Raw genomic sequence first — 23,354 nt, forward strand, 5'->3', positions numbered from 1 at the left:
GCATAAGGATTTGGGAAGCATTCTTTGACCCATCCCTTGAAATGTTTGTAATGTTTTTTGTGAACTTGGGTTTAATCAGTAGTTTTTCATCAGAAAGGCTTCCTTTGATCTAGAATGGTTTCTACTGTCTTTCTGATACCCTTTTCCATCTCTTTCCCTGGGAAGCCAACAAATCCAAGTAGAGGGTGGTTTATCACACCATTCGGAGGAAACCCTTGGTGGGTATACCTGGCTGCAGCTATTCCTGCTCTCCTGGTGACCATCCTCATCTTCATGGACCAGCAAATCACAGCTGTTATTGTCAACCGTAAAGAGCACAAGCTTAAGGTTGGTGCCTTGTTATGCTAGATTGGAAAAGGGATGGGATAAGTTGTTTTAAGAGTAAAGTGTAGTAAATCTCTCAGGGAGATTGGTGCAGAGAATTCAGAATTGGTTCTGAGATCAGTTGTGATAAATTCTAAGGAGATCTCCTTAGAATTAGCTTGCTGCTTAAAATAATGCACTTAGGGATATAGTCTCTGGTGCAGTCAGATGTTTCAGATAATGATTCCCAGAAGGCCTTGACAATGATTAAAGATTATGAGGTTTTAATCCCAAATTCTAGAGGACCTCAAGAAGTCTATTCTTCATTGTATTTCAAGGCATCTTCTTCCCTGATGGTGCCGTCCCAACCTTACCATTAAGCAACTTTGATAAATCTAGGCAACAGATTAAAAAGGATTTTCATGGTTCTTTCCCAGAATGAAATGCTTTTCACATGGTGGAGGTGTGCCAGAAGCTATGTCAGGATTAATATTTTGTTATTTGCTTAATTAGTAAAGGGTACTTATTTCTCTCCTAATTAAAACTGTGTTGGGAAATTTATTTCAGCCCTTCTTATAGCCTTCCTGCCTGCCTTCCCCCAGTAACAGTGTTCTTTAGCCAGCTCACAGACATGGAATAAAAATGTCAGTGTACTAAACATGAGGGTGTAGTGGTTAAAGGCACTGGATTAGAAGCGAGAGACAATGATTTCTAGTCCTGCCCTCGGCCTGAAAGCCGACTGGGTGACTTTGTGCCAGTCCCTCTCTTTCAGCCCTAAGAAGAAAGTAGTGGCAAGCCACTTCCAAAGTGCTGCCAAGAAAATTACAGAGACTTCTTGTACAGTCCCCAGGAGTCAGGGCTGACTTGAAGGGCTGTATCAGCAACAGACAATAAGGGCAAGACTCATAATTTTTCCCAGTTCATGGGTAAGTTTCTGTGTGCTTAAGTTTGATGTCAAAGGGAAATGAAGGTAGATGATTCTTCCTCTGCCTGGTTTTCCTGCAATTGATCTCCCAAATTCTTTTTCTTTTGTCTTGGTTCTGATGCCAGAAGTGAGCTGGGTTGGTGGAGATAAGAAGGCATAATATGTAACTCTCCTCCTCCCAGTGCATTTTTTTTTAATCTTCATTTCAATGCCTACCCCCCTTCCTTGCTTTCTGTGTGAGTGGAGCAGACATGTGATTAAATCAACATGGCCTCTACAGTCACCTAGAGTTTGCCCTTAAGGAAAAGAATTAGAAATGCTTTCTGAAGAAATAAAAATGGGCTTTGTCTTGGCTTTGAATCAGGAAACACAGCTGGACCAACTGTTCAGCCTGGAAGGAAAGATCTTTGAATTCCACCAGCTGTTTATTATTGTGAAATCAACATTTATCAATTTATCCCTTATTTCATTCCAGCATCTGAATAGTATTTTTCTCCAAATGTGGAACTCTACCAGCCACTGTGCTTGGATGAGTCAGGATCCCTCCTTTGGCAGGCAGCCACCCCAGACTCCTTGCAGGTGGCTGCAGGTATGATCAGCCTCCATCCAAGATGGAAGTATGATCTGTAGCTGCAGTGAATGAAGCATTTCAACCACTGCTTCATTTATTATTTTTGGAATAGCCATCCAGTCATGTGAATACATGCCTGCAGATGGAAATATACAGTCCCAGATACCTCCTGGGGGAGAACCAGGTCTTGGTGTACCAAGTAATCAGATGTTGTGTTTGTTTGTTTGTTTAGCAGATCCTGAGGTTTTCATATTTTTCCAGTTGAGTGAATATCGTATTTATAATATTTGCTTTTCAAAAGTGCTATTTCATGAGGCTGGCATTTAGGCTGCTCCATGGAGCAGTCTCCCTTCTCAAGCGTGAATTGTAGGTGATTGCTTGGCAGGCAGAATATGGATGTATGTAAGACAAATATAAACATGGATGTGGTTGAATGTTACTGATTTTGACAAACTTATAGGACGGGATTTCACACTAGGTCTCATATGGACCTTAACCTTTATCTTGCCATGATGTATCAAGGATTAGTAATCTTACTTTGCCAGACATTCTATATCGGTTAAAAGAACAGCTGATAAAGAAGGAATTGCCAGTAAAAGCGTGAGACGGGGAAGTCATATGGGTAAAACATTGACCTCTATGTTCCGATGCCACTTAAGTTAATTAAATCTTCTGGCATAGTCATCTCTTGGGAAATTCTTGTCAGTGCAAGCAGACTGAACAAGTTTCTTAAATGTTCTAAAAGGGTTGTGCTGAAACTCTATGTTCTCTTGAACTTCAGGTTACAGATGGGTAAAACCAGCTGGATAAAAACGGAGGGTAAACATAGCTGTCCTGAACTTTGGTTGCAGTAGACAGATCCAGTATGGTCTTAGATGCTTCTGAATGTGTCTTCCTCCATCTGACCTTCTCTGTCTTTTCTGGTGGGAAATTCTACACATTGGAATCCTAGTTGGTGAAGGAAGCTCTAAGGAGCAAGTTTAAGATTATAGCTTTGCATGCATATATATTCAGAAGGAAGCATCATTAAGCTTAATGGAACTTAACACCCAAGTAAGTCAGAAGAACCAAAGACCACTTCTGCATGACAAGGACACAGTGGTCCCTTTGGCACGCTGTCTTTGTACACTTTTATGATGCTATGGGGCTTCATTGGCTGAGCTCCTGCTCCATAAGAAACACCGCTCTTCTTCTCGAGCTGTGGGGCAGGATGGTTTCCCATTGGAGGCAACCCACCCCCCTCCGTCCTGTCCTGGAAATATCCCCTCCCTCCAGTAGCCAAGATGCCATTGTGCTTTAGTATTTCCCCACCTCCTACTACATAGTGACCTCTTTGGGGTTTGGGGTTTCCTCATGAGGGTCAGCCAACATGGTGACGACAAGACTGAAGACTGAGGTGGGCTGCTGCCTGCCTGCCTGCCGTTTTTTATATTTTCCCATTGGCCAGATGAAGGGAACACTGGGCAACTCAGTGAGGGACCATTGAGGACACTCACATGTTGAGGTGAGGTGAGATGGCAAAGCTAGTAAGGCATCAGTGCCTCTGGCAGTGCTCTTGAATAGTTCTGTAAATGTATTTACTCGGTCTTATTGAAGCCCCCTGTACATGTTGTAATTGCTGGCCCTCAGTCCTGTTTTGTATTAGTTTTGTATGTTGCTTATTGCTTTGAAAATATGCCATTGAAAAGTGGGATAAAAATACTGTCAATCAAATAACTATAACTGCTATTGATAATGGGTACTTATTGGACAGATACTGTTTTGAGATTCTCTTTTACAGAATTGAAGGCAATGAGAAGGTTAGGCTGTTTTTTAAAGTTTTTGGGTGGAGATGACAGATGGGTGAAAGAAGTATATATTTAGTGGAAAGAAATGTTCTCATTCGAACCTGCTTTCAATCCTCTTAATGGTCTCCCTACAGCTATTAATATGCAGATGAAACACTCAAAATACAAAATACATCAAGACCAATAGAGAAAAAAGTATTTCTTACCAATACTTTTCTTTATTTTCTGTATTGCAGCACTTCTCCAATTTCTTCTTGTTTCCAAAACTTAGTTCTTTGATCCATTCTTCTTGTACTGAGATCTTCACTGATGCTGTGTTGAATTTTTATTCTTCATTCATACCTAACTTGAGACATTGGCAAGGAAGGTGCTATTTTTTTTTAAAGGTGCATGCAATGAGGAGGTATACATGCTTGAAACAGCACAAAATGTGAGAACAAAATAACAGCCCTATTAAATTTACATGGTGGAAAAATGGGAAGGGGACAAGATGCAAATCTTGGTGTTAATTAATGTCTTTTTAAGGTTTGCAGAGTGTCTGCCCTAGGCTACATTACTTCCAAAATCTATATTTGTCTCTGGTGATAATTCCCTCACTTGCAGGTGAACCTGAATTCCGAACTTCATTTAACTTATCTCTACATCCTGATGGGTGAAGAGAAACTTAACACTTTAAATGTCCTCACTCACAGTACCTCCCCCCACCCCCACTTTTTACATGCATAAGGCCACTTTGTGTAGGATTAAAAAGGTGATTATTGAATTGAATCCCTGGCATTTTTCCCTTAGTAACTATCAGCTTGTTTGCTGTGGGAGCAAAATTAAGGGCAGAGCCACCTGTGTAGTTCTCTTTATACTCCTCCGTGAAACTCTGAATGTATGGGAGGCTTGGAAAAAGCTAACGTGGTATTGGTTTGCAAGGCACCAATCATGGAGATTTGCTGATGAGTCTTAATCTTGACTCAGTCATCACTTCGGTCCATCTTTCTACATTATAGATAGGGTGACTCCATACCTAAATTTATGTTCATTAATATGTTCTTTCTTTAACTGCATTTTAAAAAGCTTTTGTAAAGGCAGTTGCAGGACTGCTCTTGGAGTATGTGTGTGTGAAGATGTTATAGATACTAACCACTGGAGAGTATCTCCAGCCCTTTCCCTAATCAACTCCAATCTCTCTGAAAAGGTAAATAATGGGTTTTATACCCCAAGAAGGAAACATCTGATTGAGGCAAGGGTTGCTTCCAGTTATTCTGAAAAAAAAAGGCCTCTCTCTCAAACCTAAAGCATACAGTTTTTAATCTTGAGTTAAGAGGAATGGAATGGGACTGTAAGAAGGTCCTTTCCTCTCAAAATACTGATGTATCTTGAAGTTGGAAAAAAACCTTAGTTATGAATGACGCTACACATCATCCTCTCAGTTTCATGTGATAAAAGCCAGGATGTACTTATTATTTCTACACAAAACTTGTAAGATTGCTCATCGGCCACTGCTTTTCTGCCATTGTGGACTGCCTGCATTAATGGATCAGTCTTGGGATCAATGTGTTTTTTGTCTTCTTGGGTTTACTTCTTCTGAAATCTTAAATTATGGAATCTTTCCTTACACTTAAGCGGGAAAAAGACATTTAGTCCAGCATGGCACTTTAAAGCTACATTAAAGCTTTAAAATATTCTGTACATGTAACACAGGTGAACAGAACAGTTTGTTGTGTTCACATCACCTGCTGTGTCCCAATAAATTATGTTATGGCATGACATGATGGCTTGCTTCACACAACAAGCTCAGACAACATCTGGGTTCTCATGACATGCTGAACCACAAACGACCTAGTCTGTAGTATTGTTCAAACCCAGTACTTCAACCCTAGGTTGCCATCCTCATCGCAAGACTTCACACTAAAATTAACATGCTTCTCTTTCTTTTTTCTCATCTCACCTTTGCAGAAAGGTGCTGGGTATCACCTGGACCTTTTCTGGGTGGCCGTGCTAATGATCATCTGTTCCTTCATGGGTCTGCCCTGGTACGTTGCTGCGACAGTGATCTCCATTGCACACATCGACAGTTTGAAGATGGAAACGGAGACCTCAGCACCTGGCGAGCAACCCAAGTTTTTGGGAGTTAGGTATGCCAATCTAGTGGAGAGAGAGCTTGGATACTAGACAATCTAAGAAGCTGCTTAGCGTGGCATTCTTCACAGAGAAGAAACTACAGGCTCTACCTCTCCCTGAACAGTTGGAGCAAACATTGCTTAGAGTAGATCATTGATTTAGCATGCCATAAGCTGCAAATTCACCCTTTCCAAGATCTCTCCTTAAAACAAATCGGTTGCAGGTGGTGGTGACAAAAAATGTTCTTCTCTGCCTGAAACCTTGGAGTTGTTTTGGTTAGCCCAGGTCATGGATACTGAGGTAGTTAGACAATTTGAACTGATGTAGGACAGCTTCTGTGTTCCTAAAATGGAAGGCAAGGAATGAGTTGGTAAGTGGACATGGCGGTGGGGATCACTTTGGATAAATGAGGCTTCCCTTGAATTAGTACAAGTTGGAGGGAACAGCACGGGTTATTTTAAAAACAGGACAGTGGGTTCACAAATGTAGATCAGCTTTCCCCGCTACATCAGGATTGCAATGTGCAGGATTGGCCATCAACCATGCCGGTTTCGAATTCTGGGAGTTGTGTACACAACATGTATGGAGGATGCTAAATTGGGAAAGAGTGATTGCCGTTAATCAGTTGGGGTACATACTGGGAACATCAAGGACAGGACCACACAGGCAATCAGCTGTGATTCTAGCCACCATTTAAGCAATTCTTTTCCTTTCTTACTGTGAGGATCCTCAGCCCTTTTTAAGAGGATGTGTGATCAGTCACTTTTAGGCTTAGGGTGGAAAAGGGATTCTCAAAGGCAGGAAAAGATTATGCAAAATAACTCTCTTCTTCACTCACGTGCACCCATCAGTAAAGGAGAGCCTCTCTGGGAGGATGGTTATTTCTCCATAGATCATGTTTTTTTCCCCCCTAAAGACTTCAGAATGTAAAATATTGGAAAGTTGGATGAGGATAAATGCACGTCAGCTTTACATGATGAAAAGTGGCGCTTCCGTGGTGCTAAAATGAGTGTTTATGGATGCAACTCAACATCTTTCTTGTAACAGTAAAATATCCTTCAAATAAGAATTGGTAGGTAATTCCTGGATTTGATTTCAGGGAGCAGAGAGTGACGGGAGTCATCGTATTCATTCTAACAGGCGTTTCAGTCTTCATGGCTCCCATCTTGAAGGTAAATATCTTTTTATTTGCTTGCTTGTCTCTTCCCCATCCTTCATAGAATTCTGAAATAATAAGTACTAGGCTAGGGATATCAAAAAAAGCAATGCATTTTTAATATATTAAAAGGACTATAATAAAACCATTAAAGAGGAATATCAAAACATTCTTGCTATGATTTTAAGAACAGAGGAAATTCCTAAGGAATATACTCAACAGGAGAGGAAGGGTAGAGAAACTTTGCCTTGGCATTTGTAGAAAACGTCTTTCTCAGCTGTATAGGCTGAGTACTGAATTTAGTGGCAGTCCTGGGCTGTGTTCTGTCCTTGCCAGTTTTTGCTGGATTAGAATCCCCTGATCTATCCCCATCCATCCATCCATCCATCCATCCATCCCATTCATCCATCCATCCATCCATCCATCCATCCATCCATCCATCCATCCCTTCCATCCATTCCATCCATTCCATCCATCCATCCATTCCATCCATCCCTCCCATCCATCCATCCATCCATTCCATCCATCCATCCATTCCATCCATCCCTCCATCCATCCCATCCATCCCATCCATCCATCCATCCATCCATCCATCCCTCCCTCCCTCCCTTCCATCCATCCATTCCATCCATTCCATCCATTCCATCCATCCATCCATCCATCCATCCATCCATCCAATCCATCCATCCCTCCCATCCATCCATCCCATCCATCCCATCCCATCCCATCCATCCCATCCATCCCATCCATCCCATCCATCCATCCATCCATCCATCCATCCATCCATCCATCCATCCATTCCATCCATCCATCCATCCATCCATCCATTCCATCCATCCATCCATCCATCCCTCCCTCCCTCCATCCCTCCCTCCTATCCATCTCCATCCATCCATCCATCCATTCCATCCATTCCATCCATTCCATCCATCCCTCCCTCCCTCCATCCCTCCCTCCTATCCATCCATCCATCCATCCCATCCCATCCCATCCATCCATCCATCCATCCATCCATCCATCCATCCATCCATCCATCCATCCATCCATCATCACATTTACATAGCCGCTTGTCTCATGCGTGTGACTCTGAGCAGCGTACGATAAAAACAGAATAAAAACACCTTAAATAACCATAAAAACAAGAAGCATGCATATAATGCAGGAGAATATTTAAAAACTCAGACATAGTAGAGCGATCAGGTGGGCTCCCTGGTCCCAGGGGATCCCCAGGCCTGCTGGAAATACCAGTATATATATTTACGAGCCTAGGGAATTTCTTGAAGAACTAAAGAGGTCTAAAGCTAACGCCTGTGGTCAAGAGCTGCAGATGTTTAATTGTGCAACTAAGGGAGGGGTATGTTAAGTAGGGGACTCCATTTTTTACATCTGTTTGGTTCCTAGGGCAGTTTTCCCCTAGCAGGACCGGGGAATAACGTTCCATTCTTAAGGAAGATGCCAGGTACCTCCACTTTGGTGATGGTGAATGAGCTTTCCCAGAATTCTGGAGAATTGCTGCCAGCTTACCAGTCCTGACATGGGATTTTGGCATGCGTTTGCAGGCTTCCCACGCTGTAAAGTGTTAAGATACGCTTGTATGACAGTGTTCCTGGGGTCTAGCTGTGCCCCATCATTGAAAACAATTGCTTAGCAGGACTGTCAAAGGATTCATTTTAAAGTAGCCATGGTAGTTCTGGTTGGCATGATTTGTGTTGGAAGAATAGCATCTTGAATCCTGAAAGCCATGTACGGAGCGGTCTTCAGAATTGCAGTGGATCAGAGCAAAGTCCAAGGGGTATGTTGTGGCTGTAAAAAAAGAGACCTGTCATCTTAATGTGTTTTTTTCTGCCAGAGTAGAAGGCCAGAGTGAGAAAGTGCAATCAAGATCCTGCTCATTTCTTTGTTACTTTTTAAAAAAATACCTCTTTCCCTCTCTGGTGCTTCAGCAGCTCCTCTGTTGTTTATTAACAGACTGATTAGGATTGCATAATTATGTTGCGCACATGTGTCTGTGTTACTTACAAAAATAGGTGGAAACAATTCTGCATTGAAGTGATTTCCTTAGGTTGAAGGGTGTGCTGGGAGGTGCCCTTCTCACAATATGCAGCTTGCCCTGTGCTTCCCTGTGTACAAACACACACAGATGCAACATGAGGAGACAGCACAAATACACATGCGCATACAAATACCGGCAACATGTGCACTCACCCTGATTAGACCCACACAAACACAGGGATACAAATACAGCACATTATTTTGCTAGACAACTGAAATCACAGAGGCCTCCTATGACCACTGCTGGTTAAGGGTTGGAAAGCCAGAAACATGTTCCACGTGCTTTTCCTAAGTTAAGAGCTAGAGATTCCAAAAAGCAAGCTGCTATGCAGATATGGCATCCTCTAATGTATAATTATTTTGAAATTAAAAGAATATCCAATTTAAAAAAATGGCAGTTGGAGCAGGTGGTCCGGTAGGCACCAACAAGAACATTATTCTCTTGGTGCCCATGGGGCTATAATGGGGATTATATTGTAAAGAGTTTAGATGACAGATGGGGTTGTGGGATACGAATCGCCAACCTCTATTTGGATAAATTGGTAGAGTAATGCTCATAATTTCCTATGATGAATCTGAAAGATGGTGAGCTCAGTGAACGGCAGGTTCATACCAAGGATTCATTTAGTTCATCATCCTTATGATTCACCATCCTATGATGGAAATTCTTTCTGCTTTACATAGGGTGTGGGAAGGATTTTTAAGAGCTTGATATATAGCTGGATGATTTGAATTTTGAAAAATTGTATCCATCCTCAGGACAACTAAACATAGAAATGCTTGGTTTGTGCCTATAATCTGAGTAGAGAAGGAAGTGATTCAGAGGTCAGTTTATGCCTAGCCAGGCAGGAGTTCATTGAAAGGGAGCAAGTTCAGAACTCATTTCCAAGTTGTAAGAAAGCAAGCCAGATCCTGCCCTGAGTGCCAAGTAGTTCCCCAGGGAAAGAGTTACCCATGAAAACCATCTAATGTGGAAGTCATGGGTCCGTGATGGCTTTGAATTGTCCAGTGTGTAAGTTGTGGGATCTTTCATAATTGGGTGGGCATTGGCTATATAGTCTGACCCGTGGGGTAAACAAATAGCAAGTCTTTCTGCACATTCATTTTGGGCTGTTTCACCCACCCTGTGTTCAGGAGGAACATGCCATGTGTAACAAGATTGTTAATGTAATTGAGCATAGATTTGTATCATTGCTGATTGTGAGAAATAAGCCAGGACCCAGAGCTTGTCAAGACAGAGATATCAGGTTAACAATCACCCAGTTGCAAGGTCATAAAGTAGAAGGACAAAGATTCCTTGGAAACATGAGCAATGGATTTAAATTGCCATGGGTATTAGAAAGAACTTCATCCTCCTGCTGACGATCAGCTGTCCAGTGCAGCTTCATTGTAGCTTGCAGTAAAGATTCCTATCTAGCTAGACCACGTCAAGTTGACTGATAGGTGGGAACTTCAGCCCAGTCTGAGCCTGGGGGCCAAGTTGAGCTACGTAAGTTGGGTAACTGTGATCTACAGTACCCCAGAGCTTTGTCTAGCAGAACACAGTTTTTGCAAGAAATCAGTTGAGTAAACACTGCTGCCTTTTAGGGGCTGTTGACAGTTACTAAACTGTATATTATTTCAGGATGGAGGTACTATATAATAAAGTAATGATTTTATCTTCTGGATAACTTAGTTTCAAATAAAGTACACCAAGAGATGTGCAGTAAAAATCTGCCGCTAATTTTTTGCATTGCCACCAATTTATCCTTCCTGTGTTTAACTCCACTAGAACTAATGCTTAATTTGAAAAGCTTTACTGCTGACCTCATAGCTGAAAAGACACAACCCAGCTCATAATATTCTTATAATAGCAGGGAATGAGGACATCTCTCTGCATAGCTTCGAACTACAAGGAGTCTGTCACAAGAACTGATCTGTGATAAAGGTGTGTTATACAGGTAGTCCTTGTTTAAGAACCACAATTGGCACTGGCAACTCAGTCATTAAACAAAGCAGTTGCTAAGTGAAACCACAACTATGCTTATGAGCTGACTTCAGCTTTCTTTTGCTTTACAGACTGAGAAGGTTGTCAGTGTGAGGATTGATTGTAAAGTTACTTTTTCATCATCATCATAACTGCACACAGTCACTAAATAAGGGCTACCTGTATAATACACTAAGGCTGGGCTTACAGAGAAATTTGTAGCAAAGATCTTTGCAGAGAGAGAGGTGGGGAGCTAACCAATGAGTAACAGAAAGCAAACACTGGACTCTCCAAGATGCAGAGAATCTGCTGAAATATATTCTTCCCAGCCCTTTGATCATTCAGGAACAGGGGCTGAAAACAAAAACAGAGTCCTTGGAGCCTCAGCAGTCCAACCCAAAAAATATCTCACCAAGGAAGTAAGTGGACCAGGCAGCAGTTTGAGGTTGTGTTCCTGCACTCACACCAACAATCTCAATAAGGATGAGCAGCTCCTTTCTTGAGTAATGTCTGGCCCCTTCCTTCCCTCTGAGTAAGGCTTCCCAGCATGAGGAACCTGCTCTCTTCTCTGCCTGGGCAATGAGCTGAGTATCAGCCAGGCAGCCTAGAAGGAGGGAGAGTTTGTTTATGCAGGCCTGATAAGAGTAATCGGGCAGGGGCTTTCTTTGCAGTTTTCTTTCTTGTCGCCCAGCATTCTCCTCAGCCGCCTCCTCCAACCTCCCTGCCCTTTCTTCAGAGCAGCCTGTCTGTTTAGCAGGCCCTGAGTCTGCAAGCACTCGTGCTCTGGTGCTATGGCTGACTCGCAAGGAGGCTGGTGTTTTCCTTTCACCACAAGGTTGGTAGGTTTAGAAACTCAAGAACCTTGATTTTAGAAAATCTTATATCCTCCAGCTATGAAAAATAGTGAATGGAAATTCTCTGCAGACTCTCTCTCTCTGCATTTTCCATGCATTACTTTATATATCTTTGTCAGGCCTCTCCTTATCTTCCTTGCTCCAAACTAAAACACTTGTCTTACCATGGACCTCCTCCAGCTCCCTAATCACGAGAGGAGATCTAATCTCCTTTAGGCTCTCCCCTTTGCCTAACTGGGCCCTTTCATCAGAGAACCCCAATATTAGTTAAGAGGGAACACAAGCGTCCTGCTCCTGTCCCACACCTGTCTGCAGGAGATCCACAAAGATGGGGCTCTGGTAAGCCAGGACACAGATCTTTTCTGGGTAGGAAAAAATCTTTTTCAAATGCCAGCCTCAAGAAAGGGTGGTGGGAATCTGCCTCCATGATCTCTTCCTTTCGTATAGAATGAACCATGTAAAAACGGTTACAGGGTGTCTCCTGTAATTACCTGAAAAATCATCTTGTTTTCCTTGTGTTGTCAACTCTTATACGGAAGGTAGAAAAAGACTTTGTTTCCCGGTTCTTCATGTTCTTGCTGATTGTGGCTTTCAGAGCCAAAAAACTGCTATGTTATAAAACCTTGTGAAATGCTTCCTTTCTCTTTCTGGTTTTTCCTGATTATCTGGTTTTCTTTTTTCTTTTTTACCGCTTGCCCTGTACAAAACCTTTTCTGCTGCCAGACATTTAAAGCACAGGACTTGCTTTGTATGCAAAGGTCACCGTTTCAATCATTACCTTTTCCAGATATGACTAGGAAAGTTTTCTGCCTGTCCAACCTTCCTTAATGTGATGGACTTTAGGGATGGGCAGAGATGCGGGTCAGAAATGGCAAAATTGATTTATTGATCACATGCACATATATGTGGCATGTGTTGGAAACATTCTAAATGGAGCATATATTTTTCCACGATAATGCAGCATCTAAGGAGGGCAGGCACTCAAGACCCAACTGCTTTTAAGGGCCAGGTGGGCGCTCACCCGTGCTCTGCATCACCTGTCACTTTTGAATCTCTTATCTTGCACAAACCTTGTCCTCCCCAGATGCTTTGGACTGCTCTCAGCCTGAGGGAATTCTGGGAGTTGTAGTTCCAGCGCATCTGGAAACCAGTGTGCGGAAGACTGCTGTTGAAAATGCTGAATGAGATAGACGGGGGATCTGGTTTAATGAAGCAGCTGGTTATATTCCTAATAGTTTGGGAAAACGAATTGTGCTAGGCACATGGCAGTTTAACACTAAGGGCGCTCTCGAGTGAGGGGATGCTGGTCACAAGAGAACTTGTTCATATGTGCATATTCATAACTCAAAGACTGCCTGTATGATTGAAATTCCCAAGACATTTACTGTAATTCAGGGCTTTTCAAATGGAGCTCACTCATTCATTCCATTGCAGATAATCAAACCTGTAGTAACCAAGTTATCAGATATTAATAGATTTCTGAATGTAAAGATCTTGCATACATATCAGCAAGGGTATCAAATGTAGAGTTGCCTTCATAGGTGGACAAATATAAATAATCTGCTCCCAGACCAATCTTTCTGTTGCCTTCTGTGCAGTGCTCTTCAGTAGTTTCCATCTTCAAATTCAGCTCCCCATCATCTAGCATCTAAAAATGTTACAAAAATTGTGAGTAACGTGTTACTTGTGAGTAACATATGCCAGACAGTACCTGAAAATATATGAAACAATGCAAACTACTTGTTTGAGACTTTTTAAAAACATGATATAAATTTTAAATATATTTACTGGTCCTGTGATAAGGAAAAAATGCCATTACTGTATGGAAAGGTACCTTATTTAAATTTTAAAAATGAATATATATTTTTTGCTGCTCGACGATGGTCAAGTATAATGTCTAGCATAAAACAGTTTGTAAGCAGAAAGATATTGGTCACATAAGTCGTACAGTTTGTGCTCTGAAGATTAGAATGGCATAAAATTTTTGGCAAGGAATGTTTATGTGCAGATGTCATGTTCTATAAAAAGAGTTCAAAAATGGAAAGTTCTGTTATTGTTGGAAACTTGACAGTCATTTTTTAAAATGCTGCCATGGAACAAATCTGTGAAAATATTAGACATGCTTTGGATGTAATATAAGGTGATGAAATTGTGGACAACCTGTTGATTCCCTGCCTAATATATTGTTATTTTTCCCCCTGGGCAATTTATGATTCTATACCACTGTTCATTTAGGATCCAGAGCATTTCTTTCAAAATTATGTTCCCAATAAAATATTTTGCTTTAAAAATAATCAGACACCTTGTAAGCCTGTGTAGAAAATTTGAAGAATATATATTCATCTGTTATTAAGTCTTTAGCAGTTTTTTACTCCAGCTTTTCCTTTTATTTCCCCCCTTAGTTTATTCCCATGCCTGTCCTGTATGGTGTGTTTCTGTACATGGGTGTTGCATCCCTCAACGGTGTGCAGGTAAGTTTTGACCTTCACAGGTGGAGGAGACATTCCAGAGGACCCTGGCTGGGAAGGGGGTAAACATTAACCCACACTGTCTTTCATGGGCAACCTAGAATGGGTCATTCATTGCCTACAAAAACACAGTGCTCAATTAACTAGTTATTAAGTTGAAGCACTCATGCCCTCTTCCTTTCCTCCGTTCTCTTTGGCATAGCTAAGGTAGCTGTTTTGGTGGATTTTATTTTATTTTATATCCTGTCCTTTTGTCCTCTGTCCCCCTGTCCAAGAGAGGCATGTTAAAATTAGACAGCATTCTATGAATAAATTGTATACCATCTTGCTACAGAACTTGGTAGAAAGTGACATCAAATATGCGTGCGTGCGTGTGTGTGTTTATAGTCCATGGTTAACGATGGCACTTGGGACCGGAATTTTAGTCGCTAAGTGACACATTTGTAAAGCGTGATGTCAAGTGACCACATTGCTTAGTGACAGCAATTCTGGAAGTCCCTGTTGCTGCCGTTAAGGGAATCCCGTAATGTCACATGGTCACCATTTGTGACTTCCTGCCAGCTTCCCCATTGACTTTGATTGTCGAAAGCTGGCAGTGAAGGTTGCAAATGATGATCACAAGGCTGTGGGACACTGCAACATCATAATTGTGAGCCAGTCGCCAAGCAACCAGATTGTGGTCACGTGACCCGGGGAGCTACAATGTCCAAAACTTTGAGGACAGTCATAAGTCCCATCCATTCAGCGCCATCGTAAGTTTGAACGGTCGCTGAATAAGCGGCCATTAAGTGAGGACCACCCATACAGGTAGTCCTCACTTAACTATTGCCTATTTAGTGACCATTCAAACTTATGATGGCGCTGAAAAAGTAACTTACGACCAATCCTCACATTTATGACTGTCACAGCCTCCCTGCGGTCATGTGATTGAGATTTGGGCGCTTCAGTAACTGACAGGCATTTGCGACTGTTGCAGTGTCCTACAGTCACGTGATTCCCATTTGTGCACTTCGCAGCCAGCTTCCAACAAGCAGTGGAGTCAATGGAGAAGCTGGCAGTAAAATCGCAAGTCACCGTCACATGATGTCTTGCTTAACGACCATGGGTGATTCACTTAATGACTGCGACAGAAGTGAGATAAGTACATCACAGTCATGTGATGTCTCGCTTAACAACCATGTCATTTAGTGACAGAATTTCTGGTCGCAATTGTGGTCCTTAAGCGAGGACTACTTGTATGTCAGTCAGGGTATGGACGAATGCAGAAATCCAAATCTAGGAATAATTGGATCCAGCTAAAACTACTGCGATTATTTGAAGTCTATCAGTACCTTACTGATTTATCTTTTGGGTGGGGCTGCTGAAAGCGGCCCAGCGCAAGATTCCACAGAAGAACAGCCATGTGTAAATTTTCAGGAAAATGCATGAAAGAATATTAAAATAGTTCACTATGTGAGGACTCACATGGTATTTATACAGGGACTTTTTTTTTCTTGCCTGCACTATTGTTACATATTTGTTTTCATGAGAAATAGTAAAAAAAAAAAGTATCAATAAGCATGATAGTCCTGTCCTCTGCAGAAATGCTCAGATTTCATCTTTGGATCAGATGATAAATCTTACTTGTAGCTTTAGTTATATGTTTGCAAGAAGCACACCCTGTCTTTTAGTAAATACCCACAAGGCAGCTTGTAAAACAAATACATGTGAAAGTATAATAAATTGTTTAGTGTGGACTTTCTCCCTCAGATCAAGTTCATTTCCTGGTGAGCTCATGCCTCCATCTGTGTAGTTTTCTTGTCAACAATTGATTGATTGATTGATTGATTGATTGATTGATTGATTGAATTTATATGCCGCCCATCTCCCCCAGAGGGTGACTCTGGGTGGCTCAATATAGAAGTGGTTTGCAATTGCCTTCTCCTTGAACATTTTTTTTCCCACTTTCTGAGTTTAGCCTTAGCGAGTACTGACCAGATCCAACCCTCTTTAGTGTTTCAAGATCAAGGTCAGCTAGAAGAGCGTTAATAGACATAGCTGTCTACCATAATACTACACTTGTCTTAATTAAATACATTGTTCAATATCCAGAAAGTGGCAAGTCTGTCTAATAAGCAATAAAACAGAATGAGAATGTTGTAACTGGTTAATTCCAACAAAGAAACAGCCAGGTGGATCCTCTGGAGAAGGCATACCACAATTCTGGTATCTCACCATGGATATTCTGCTGCATCAGGAGTAGATTTAACTGCCTTGTAGGGCTTTGCCTAAATAGGGTCTTCTTGGAAGAAAACTTACTCTATAAGAACATCTGAGACCTTAGCCCAGTGTTGTCCAAACTTGGCCACTTTAAGATGAGTGGACTTCAACTCCCAGAATTCCATGCTGGCTGGGGAATTCTGGGAGTTGAAGTCCACTCATCTTAAAGTGGCCAAGTTTGGACAACACTGCTTTAGCCAGTCTCTGGGGATGGCCTTCTTGAGTTTTTCAGTATGGAATTAGGAGCATATTCAAAAACTTCATAGCTGTTGTTCTTGCACAGAGTCATGCTTTTCATAAAGGATCCACATGGTAGAATCACAGAGGCTCACATGTTTACACAGAGGTCAGTATTAACTAAAAATTAAGCTGTGTGGCATTCTATCCCTGTGGTAGTGAAAGTCCTATTATACAAACAGAGCTCCATGAAAGAACGTTCATCCAAGCAACATGCAAGGAGCCTAAAAAGTGATCCCCACCAGTCTCACTTTCTTTGGTTTCAAGAACTCTGTGTACATATAAATAATAGTTGTGCATCTCTTCAGTTCCAAATACACCAGAGAATGCATGGGAATGAACATACTAGTTGATTGTAAATCTTTAAAGCGGCCATGTCTTTTCTCTGGATCTTGAAGCAGCTGCGGGCAGAATGTTGCTCCCAAAGGAAAGAGAGCAATTACCTAGTTACATAGAACTTAGTAGAGCTTTGAATAGGACCTCCTCCTTTACATAAGCAAAGTTGTTCTCTATCTAAGTAAATCTGGATTACTATGTTTGTTGTCTTATTCCCATAGCAGCAAGTTTTAGTACAGTGGCTCTACTTGGTATGATTGCAGGATCTAGTTCAGCTTTCCATTATTCTTCTCCACTGCTTGGAGAATTTCCAGGTCAATCTCACTGTCAGATCCCCAGATAATAGATCCTATTATCTATCCCAAGATTCCACACATCAAATGTCTATATAGCAGAGAACTGCTACGTAGAATCTTTTTCTCATAGGAATATGGTAGCATTTAGATCAGTTCTAATTCATCAGTAGAGGGGGATCATTCTTAAGTGTCTTGGTGTTGCATGGCTGCCTTGATGGAAAGCTGATGCTCACCTCCCCATAAAAAACAGCAATAATAAATTCTCTCTGACAATTCCTAATTCCCAACCTGTCCTTTACGTTATATTTGTCAAACAAAAATAAGAGAGATGTCTCGACTGTGAAGTTAAGCAGTAATGGGTCTGGTTAGTATTTCAATGGGAGACTTCTAGGGTCTTGCAAACATATCAGAAGAAGGCAATGGCAAACCACTTCTGTATTATTATTAGGAAAATTGCATGGATGTGCCAGTGAAGTCACCGAAGTAGAATTCAATTCAAGGACATCTTGTGTTTTCTTAATAAGTGAGATCAGATGGAACAAAGAACATGGGGCTTGGATAATTTGAGAGAGATAGAATGATAATAGATGGAAAATGGGTGATTTCCAAGATGATTTGGCTCAAAAACTAAGACAAGCTATTTTTTGAATTTTGGGAAATTTTATTTTCCAAGGAGTCCCATTTTAGCAGTGGGAAACTCTCCCATCACTTGTAAAGAAGGTGAGCTTCCATTTTTCAGTTTGGATTCGTGGCCTGAACACTTGAGTGCTAGAAATAAGGTTATTACTTCCTCTTTCTACATCATGATGGTACTTTAGAATTATCCTTTCTCCACCCCAGTTCATGGATCGTTTGAAGCTGCTCCTGATGCCTCTCAAGCACCAACCAGACTTTATCTACCTGCGACATGTCCCCCTCCGCCGAGTCCACCTCTTCACTTTCCTTCAAGCATTGTGCTTGGCTCTCCTTTGGATCTTGAAGTCTACAGTAGCTGCTATCATATTCCCAGTCATGGTAGGTGGAAGTTTTCACAACTGCATTCTGCTGCATCTTTTGGAGATGTCAGGTTTTGTGTCCCACCAGTATGTTACTAAATACATTTACTGGCAATTACCTTTAAACTTCAGGATCAGAATCTCTTAAGGACAGCTTGGACATATATGAGCTTGCTTGGGGCCTAAGATCAGCCCCCAAGATTTTGCTTGCAGTGGTCCTCTCTTTTATGGGGTTCTAATGTCTATTTTAGTTTTTTTAAAATGAGCCTCAATGACCTTCATGTTCTAATCTTTTATAGCAAAATTTGACTTTGTTCTAAATCTTCCAGGGGTCACAACTGATTATTTAGCTTTGATACCCCCTGACTTGCACCCTTCCGGGTCTCTAGTTTTCTGATATGGGTGGACTGCCTATCTAAAGGCTAGTGTTCAACTGCCTAGTCATGTTTTCAGGTGCATTTTCTCCAAAGTCATAAACTGTTCAAAACGTTGGGCCCAGAAATCTCTGCTCTAGGTAATTACTGTTGCATTTTTCTTCCCTCACCCCCAGCAAAATTGAAGCAAAGCTGCAACAGTTTTGAGTTGAGGTTGAGATGTTTAAGTTCCTGCTTATGCAAAGTAGCAGAGAACAAATCAACAAATATTTTAGTGAGGGGGCTTTGAGGATGCACTCAAGATAATTTCTCATGTGTACATTTCTCTCCCTCCCCACTTTGTTCAACTAAGTTCAGAGTAAAAACTGTGTATACTTTGAAAAGGAAGTGCTTTGGACTTTTCACGAGCACAGCACCTCTCTGCTATTCATTAATGGAGCCCCCAACCCCTCAGAGGCTTCTGCTTAAGCTTGGGGGAAAAAAATCTCCTGCATTTAGGAATCCACTCATTGGTATGGCTCTTAATGCTGTGGACTTTTTTCAGACTTAAATGGAATCTGAAAATAGTCTGTCTTAATGAAAAGCGAGAGACACTGCATGCAGTTGAAAGCACTCCTCCCAATTCATTTTGAAACATGTATTGCCCTACTTCAGGTTTGGTAGGAGAGAGAAAAACAGATCCAGATTGTCCCATTGGTGGTGTGCAGCTTCTGACAGATGATCCTTGATGAAATATGGTCTTCAGCGGAAAAAAAAGGTTCCTTGGACATATGTGACAAGGGCCATAGAAGTTGCTAAGTCTGAAAGAAAATTGGGATATTAATCCAATTGTTCTGAAAGACCTAACGTTTAAACCTCTTTCTTAGCTGGGGGAATGAAATGATTCTAAAATTCAGACTCTGTAGTTTTCCAAATGAAAGCCATTTTACTTTCCCAGAGATACAAGCCATGTAAAATGCTGCCGTTTCCCTAAATTAACACCTTCAGAAATTGTTGATAAACAACAATGTTTTATTCATCAGCCTTGACTAAGTATTAAAAAGCTATGGAATACTAATGGCTTTGAGATTTCTGTTATATCACTGTTGGATGGATACTTTTGCACCAGTGGAAGTAGATTGTGTTTTCTAAAATCTTTTCCAACAATTTAGATGCAACAACAGGAAAGCATCGATAGCTTTTCCCTTTTATCCTCTTCTGTTCTCCTAGATATTTAAGACACACAGCAATTTGGCATCTATGCCTTCTGAAAACAGAAATAGCTGATGACAATATTATGAATATTGTATTTGTGATTTCAGAAGTTGAATATTGGGATCTCATCAGTGAAGATGATTTGTTTACCAATGGGATCTGGGGTTATTCCCATTGCAGCTCAGATCTTGAATATATTTAACCTCCTTTTTGCTGGTTGAAAGCTAAGAGAAGAGCCCCATGCTGGATCTGGTGTGGCAAAGAAGGTAAACTTAGATGGCTGAGGTGGAAAATATCTACACGCCAATAAGGGAATGTTGAATTCTGTCTTGATAGATCCTTGCACTTGTGGCAGTCAGAAAAGGCATGGATTACCTCTTCTCCCAACATGACCTCAGTTTCCTTGATGACGTCATTCCAGAAAAAGACAAGAAGAAGAAAGAAGATGAAAAGAAGAAGAAGAAAAAGAAGGGCAGTCTGGATAGCGACAATGATGATGTAAGAATGTTTGCTCTTTTAAAATGAAAGAAAACTTCATTACCTTGGCTGATTTGTAAGAACAGAGTAGGACCAGAACTGGCCTCACTTCATATCATCCCACTGCACAGAATTGTATTTGTTTGGTTTTTATTGACCCCTGAGATATAATGTGCAACGAGATAGGCTTTCGTAGGACTGAGGGGAGAATGTATTTTGCATTTCTGCAAGAGTCACTGAGTAGGATATGGAGGTCAAGAAGACCTCAGAAGTGGAGAAGGTAGGTTTTACTGTCCTACGTGGTCCTTAACTCTTGCCTGAGGCAAGAAAATGGGAATAAAATATGCTAAATAAGAGAGGCTGCTGCAATTTTCAATCAGATCTCAAAATTCAGTTTTTTCTTGAGATGGGTTTTGGATTTCTCAAGTGCAGGATTCCGATAGGAGCATTTCTGCCTTCACTTCCTGGGAGCATCCCAGGACAACTGATGAACATCACTTCCCCCTTAATGTACAAACCATCAAATGCTGGTAACATCTGCATTTGGCTGACATTGCAGCAATGTGCCCACAAAACTTTGAAAGGGAAGTTAAATTATATAGCTTTGGGTTATGCATGGAGACAACACCTAGCCCCTGGGATTTTCCTTTCTGGGTGCACATACAGGCAAGCGTGAAAGTGATCTCATTTCAACATCCAAAGAAAATCAGCCAAAGGAGTCTGGTACAAATCACAGTGATGCAATGAATCTCACAATGTCATCATGCAGGTGACATAATTTATGTAATTTCTGATAATATGAGCATGTAAATCACTTGAGCCTTCATTGCGCCTTCCCTGAGTACACTGATGCAACCAACCCCTCTCCTTCTACTAGGAAACATTTCTAAATAAACTTCTGCGGTTTTAGCCACAGAGAACTGAGCAGCTACAAGCTGAAGTGGACCACACTTTGTGGTTATTCCTTTGCCTGCCTGGACAGGGCCTTATTGTTAAAAGGGGCTGCAGTCAAAACAACCTCCCCAGTGCCAGAATGCTGATCTTCTATAGATAATCTCTGGGGAGAATAAGACAGAAGTAAGCATGAGCAAAATTAAAAGAAAAAAAAATCTAAGAAATGCTCTGCCTGTTTCTTTCACAGTCTGACTGTCCCTTCTCAGAAAATGTCCCCAGTATTAAAATTCCAATGGACATCATGGAACAGGAACCCTTCCTGAGTGATGGCAAACCCTCTGACAGTGAGTAGGACTAACTTCTTGCATCAGTCATAATTGCACTTCCAAAAACTGAGCAGACCTAGGTTTATGTACCTCCTTATATGTCTATATGTACATTTATTGATTTAAAAAAATCTTGTTCTGTAGAGGTTATTTTCTTCCTTTTCCTTTTTTCGCGCACCCAACCTGTGGAATTTTTGTTGGCTTCCAAAGAATGTATTTGCTTTGAAGCACCTAGATAGAGTGTGGAGTTTGACCTCTTTTCCCTCCTTCCCTCCTTGGGATTCTGGCTTTAGTTGCTTTGAGGCAGCTGCTAATCAAGCAGTTACTAGTTCTCTCTCTCTCTCTCCCTCTCTCTGTAATTCTTTTTTAAGCTTTCCAATTATCCAGCCTATGTCTAGCCCAGTATTTTTATATATTTTTCTATATGGGGATATGGCCATCTGCATATTTTCTTCTTCCCTGGAGTTTTCTGTCCTGCTGTCTCATCTTCTCATTTGCAGCACATAGAAAACATTCCATTTGCAAGAAGGACCACTGACCATTTAGAAAATGACTTGATAATGGCAAATTGATACAGTTGGTTACTGCCTCTCTCTGCCCCCCAGAAGACTCTTTCAACCTCCAGTTTATCTTTTCTTTCCTCTCTCCCTTCCTCCCTTCCTTGACAACAACAGCCACTTAATGTTTTCATTTTCTGAGAATATCCTAAGGATCTGTTGCAAGGGTGTCTACAGCGTGTGGTCAAAAGATGGCAGCCATGATGCACTTTAGGCAGAGCTTGGATTGCACTGTCTCCACTGCCAACTTTTCATTCTGGGAAATCATATTTTTTAAAGTCTGGGGGCTGGCCCTTTGGTTTGCAGTATGTCAGCTTTCTTCTTCGTATTACTTCAAATTAAAACCATATTTCAAAATCCAGAAAGTCCAGTAGGTCAGGACACATTTAAGGAAGGGCAGTGAGGTGTCACCGTGTGTATATAAAGAGCTGTGTTACTGCCATGGCATATTTGGTTTGTTTTGAGAATCTTAGCTTCTGTTTAAAGAATATTAGGAATTAACAACCAGACCAGAAAAGTAACAAAAGATTTTATTTCAGTCATGTTGAGTTTCTTCGTACAGAAAAGGAGGGTTGGACTTTCTAAGGTAAAGTGTTTGTTTTTGCAATAATGCAGGAGAAAAATCAACATTCCTTGAACGTCATACGTCATGCTGATAAAATTCCTCACCTCCATTCCTATATTATGCCAAGGTAAGTCTCTTTGTGTATTTCCAAAATATATGGTCTTAATTCTGTCTGTCCGTCTTTCTGTATGGCTTCTCATGGAGGAAAAAAAATAACGAAGAGCAATGATAGGTTAGAAAATAGCAACAAACCCAAAGCCATGTAGTCAGTTTCCAGAAATGATTACAGGGATGTAAATGCAGGATGTTTCCATCCAAGCCAAATCCTCTGTTTCCATCCCTATATTTGCGTTTGCAGTTTTGGTGAAAGTTATCCACGTTACACCTCCTGGAAGTATTTCATGCCAGTGACAATTTCCGTGCTATACTGAACACCTAAATTGCATTTAGACCCATTATTACCCATTATTTTCTGCCCAGCTCTAGCTCTCTCTCCCGCATTCTAACACAGCCCACAAATCCCATGAGATAAAAATATTTTGCCTTTTTGCTATGCTTTTAAACATGTCAACAAACCAAGAAACAATATCCTGGTTTAACCCATGGAATCCTCTAAGGTAGATTCCTATTACGATGCCCAGATTGATGTG

The 23,354-nt window shown here is 41.2% G+C and overlaps 1 protein-coding gene across 2 annotated transcripts in view; it reads left to right on the plus strand.

Annotated features, from left to right (window-relative positions):
* Positions 1-23,354, plus strand: part of SLC4A4 (solute carrier family 4 member 4) — a 183,529-nt gene that overhangs the window by 152,522 nt on the left and 7,653 nt on the right. For both annotated transcript variants that reach the window (XM_088133174.1, XM_088133175.1), the window contains exons 18-25: positions 166-327; positions 5,534-5,712; positions 6,798-6,870; positions 14,129-14,197; positions 18,163-18,336; positions 20,222-20,383; positions 21,504-21,600; positions 22,755-22,831. In XM_088133174.1, the coding sequence (XP_087989300.1) occupies positions 166-327; positions 5,534-5,712; positions 6,798-6,870; positions 14,129-14,197; positions 18,163-18,336; positions 20,222-20,383; positions 21,504-21,600; positions 22,755-22,795 (957 nt within the window). In that variant the 3' untranslated portion in view covers positions 22,796-22,831. The remainder of the gene's footprint in view (positions 1-165; positions 328-5,533; positions 5,713-6,797; positions 6,871-14,128; positions 14,198-18,162; positions 18,337-20,221; positions 20,384-21,503; positions 21,601-22,754; positions 22,832-23,354) is intronic.

Source organism: Python bivittatus, unplaced genomic scaffold, assembly GCF_059951505.1.
Source record: "Python bivittatus isolate LINGU-HERP-01145 unplaced genomic scaffold, Pbiv_v1 ctg000070_np1212, whole genome shotgun sequence".
Lineage (NCBI taxonomy): Eukaryota > Metazoa > Chordata > Lepidosauria > Squamata > Pythonidae > Python > Python bivittatus.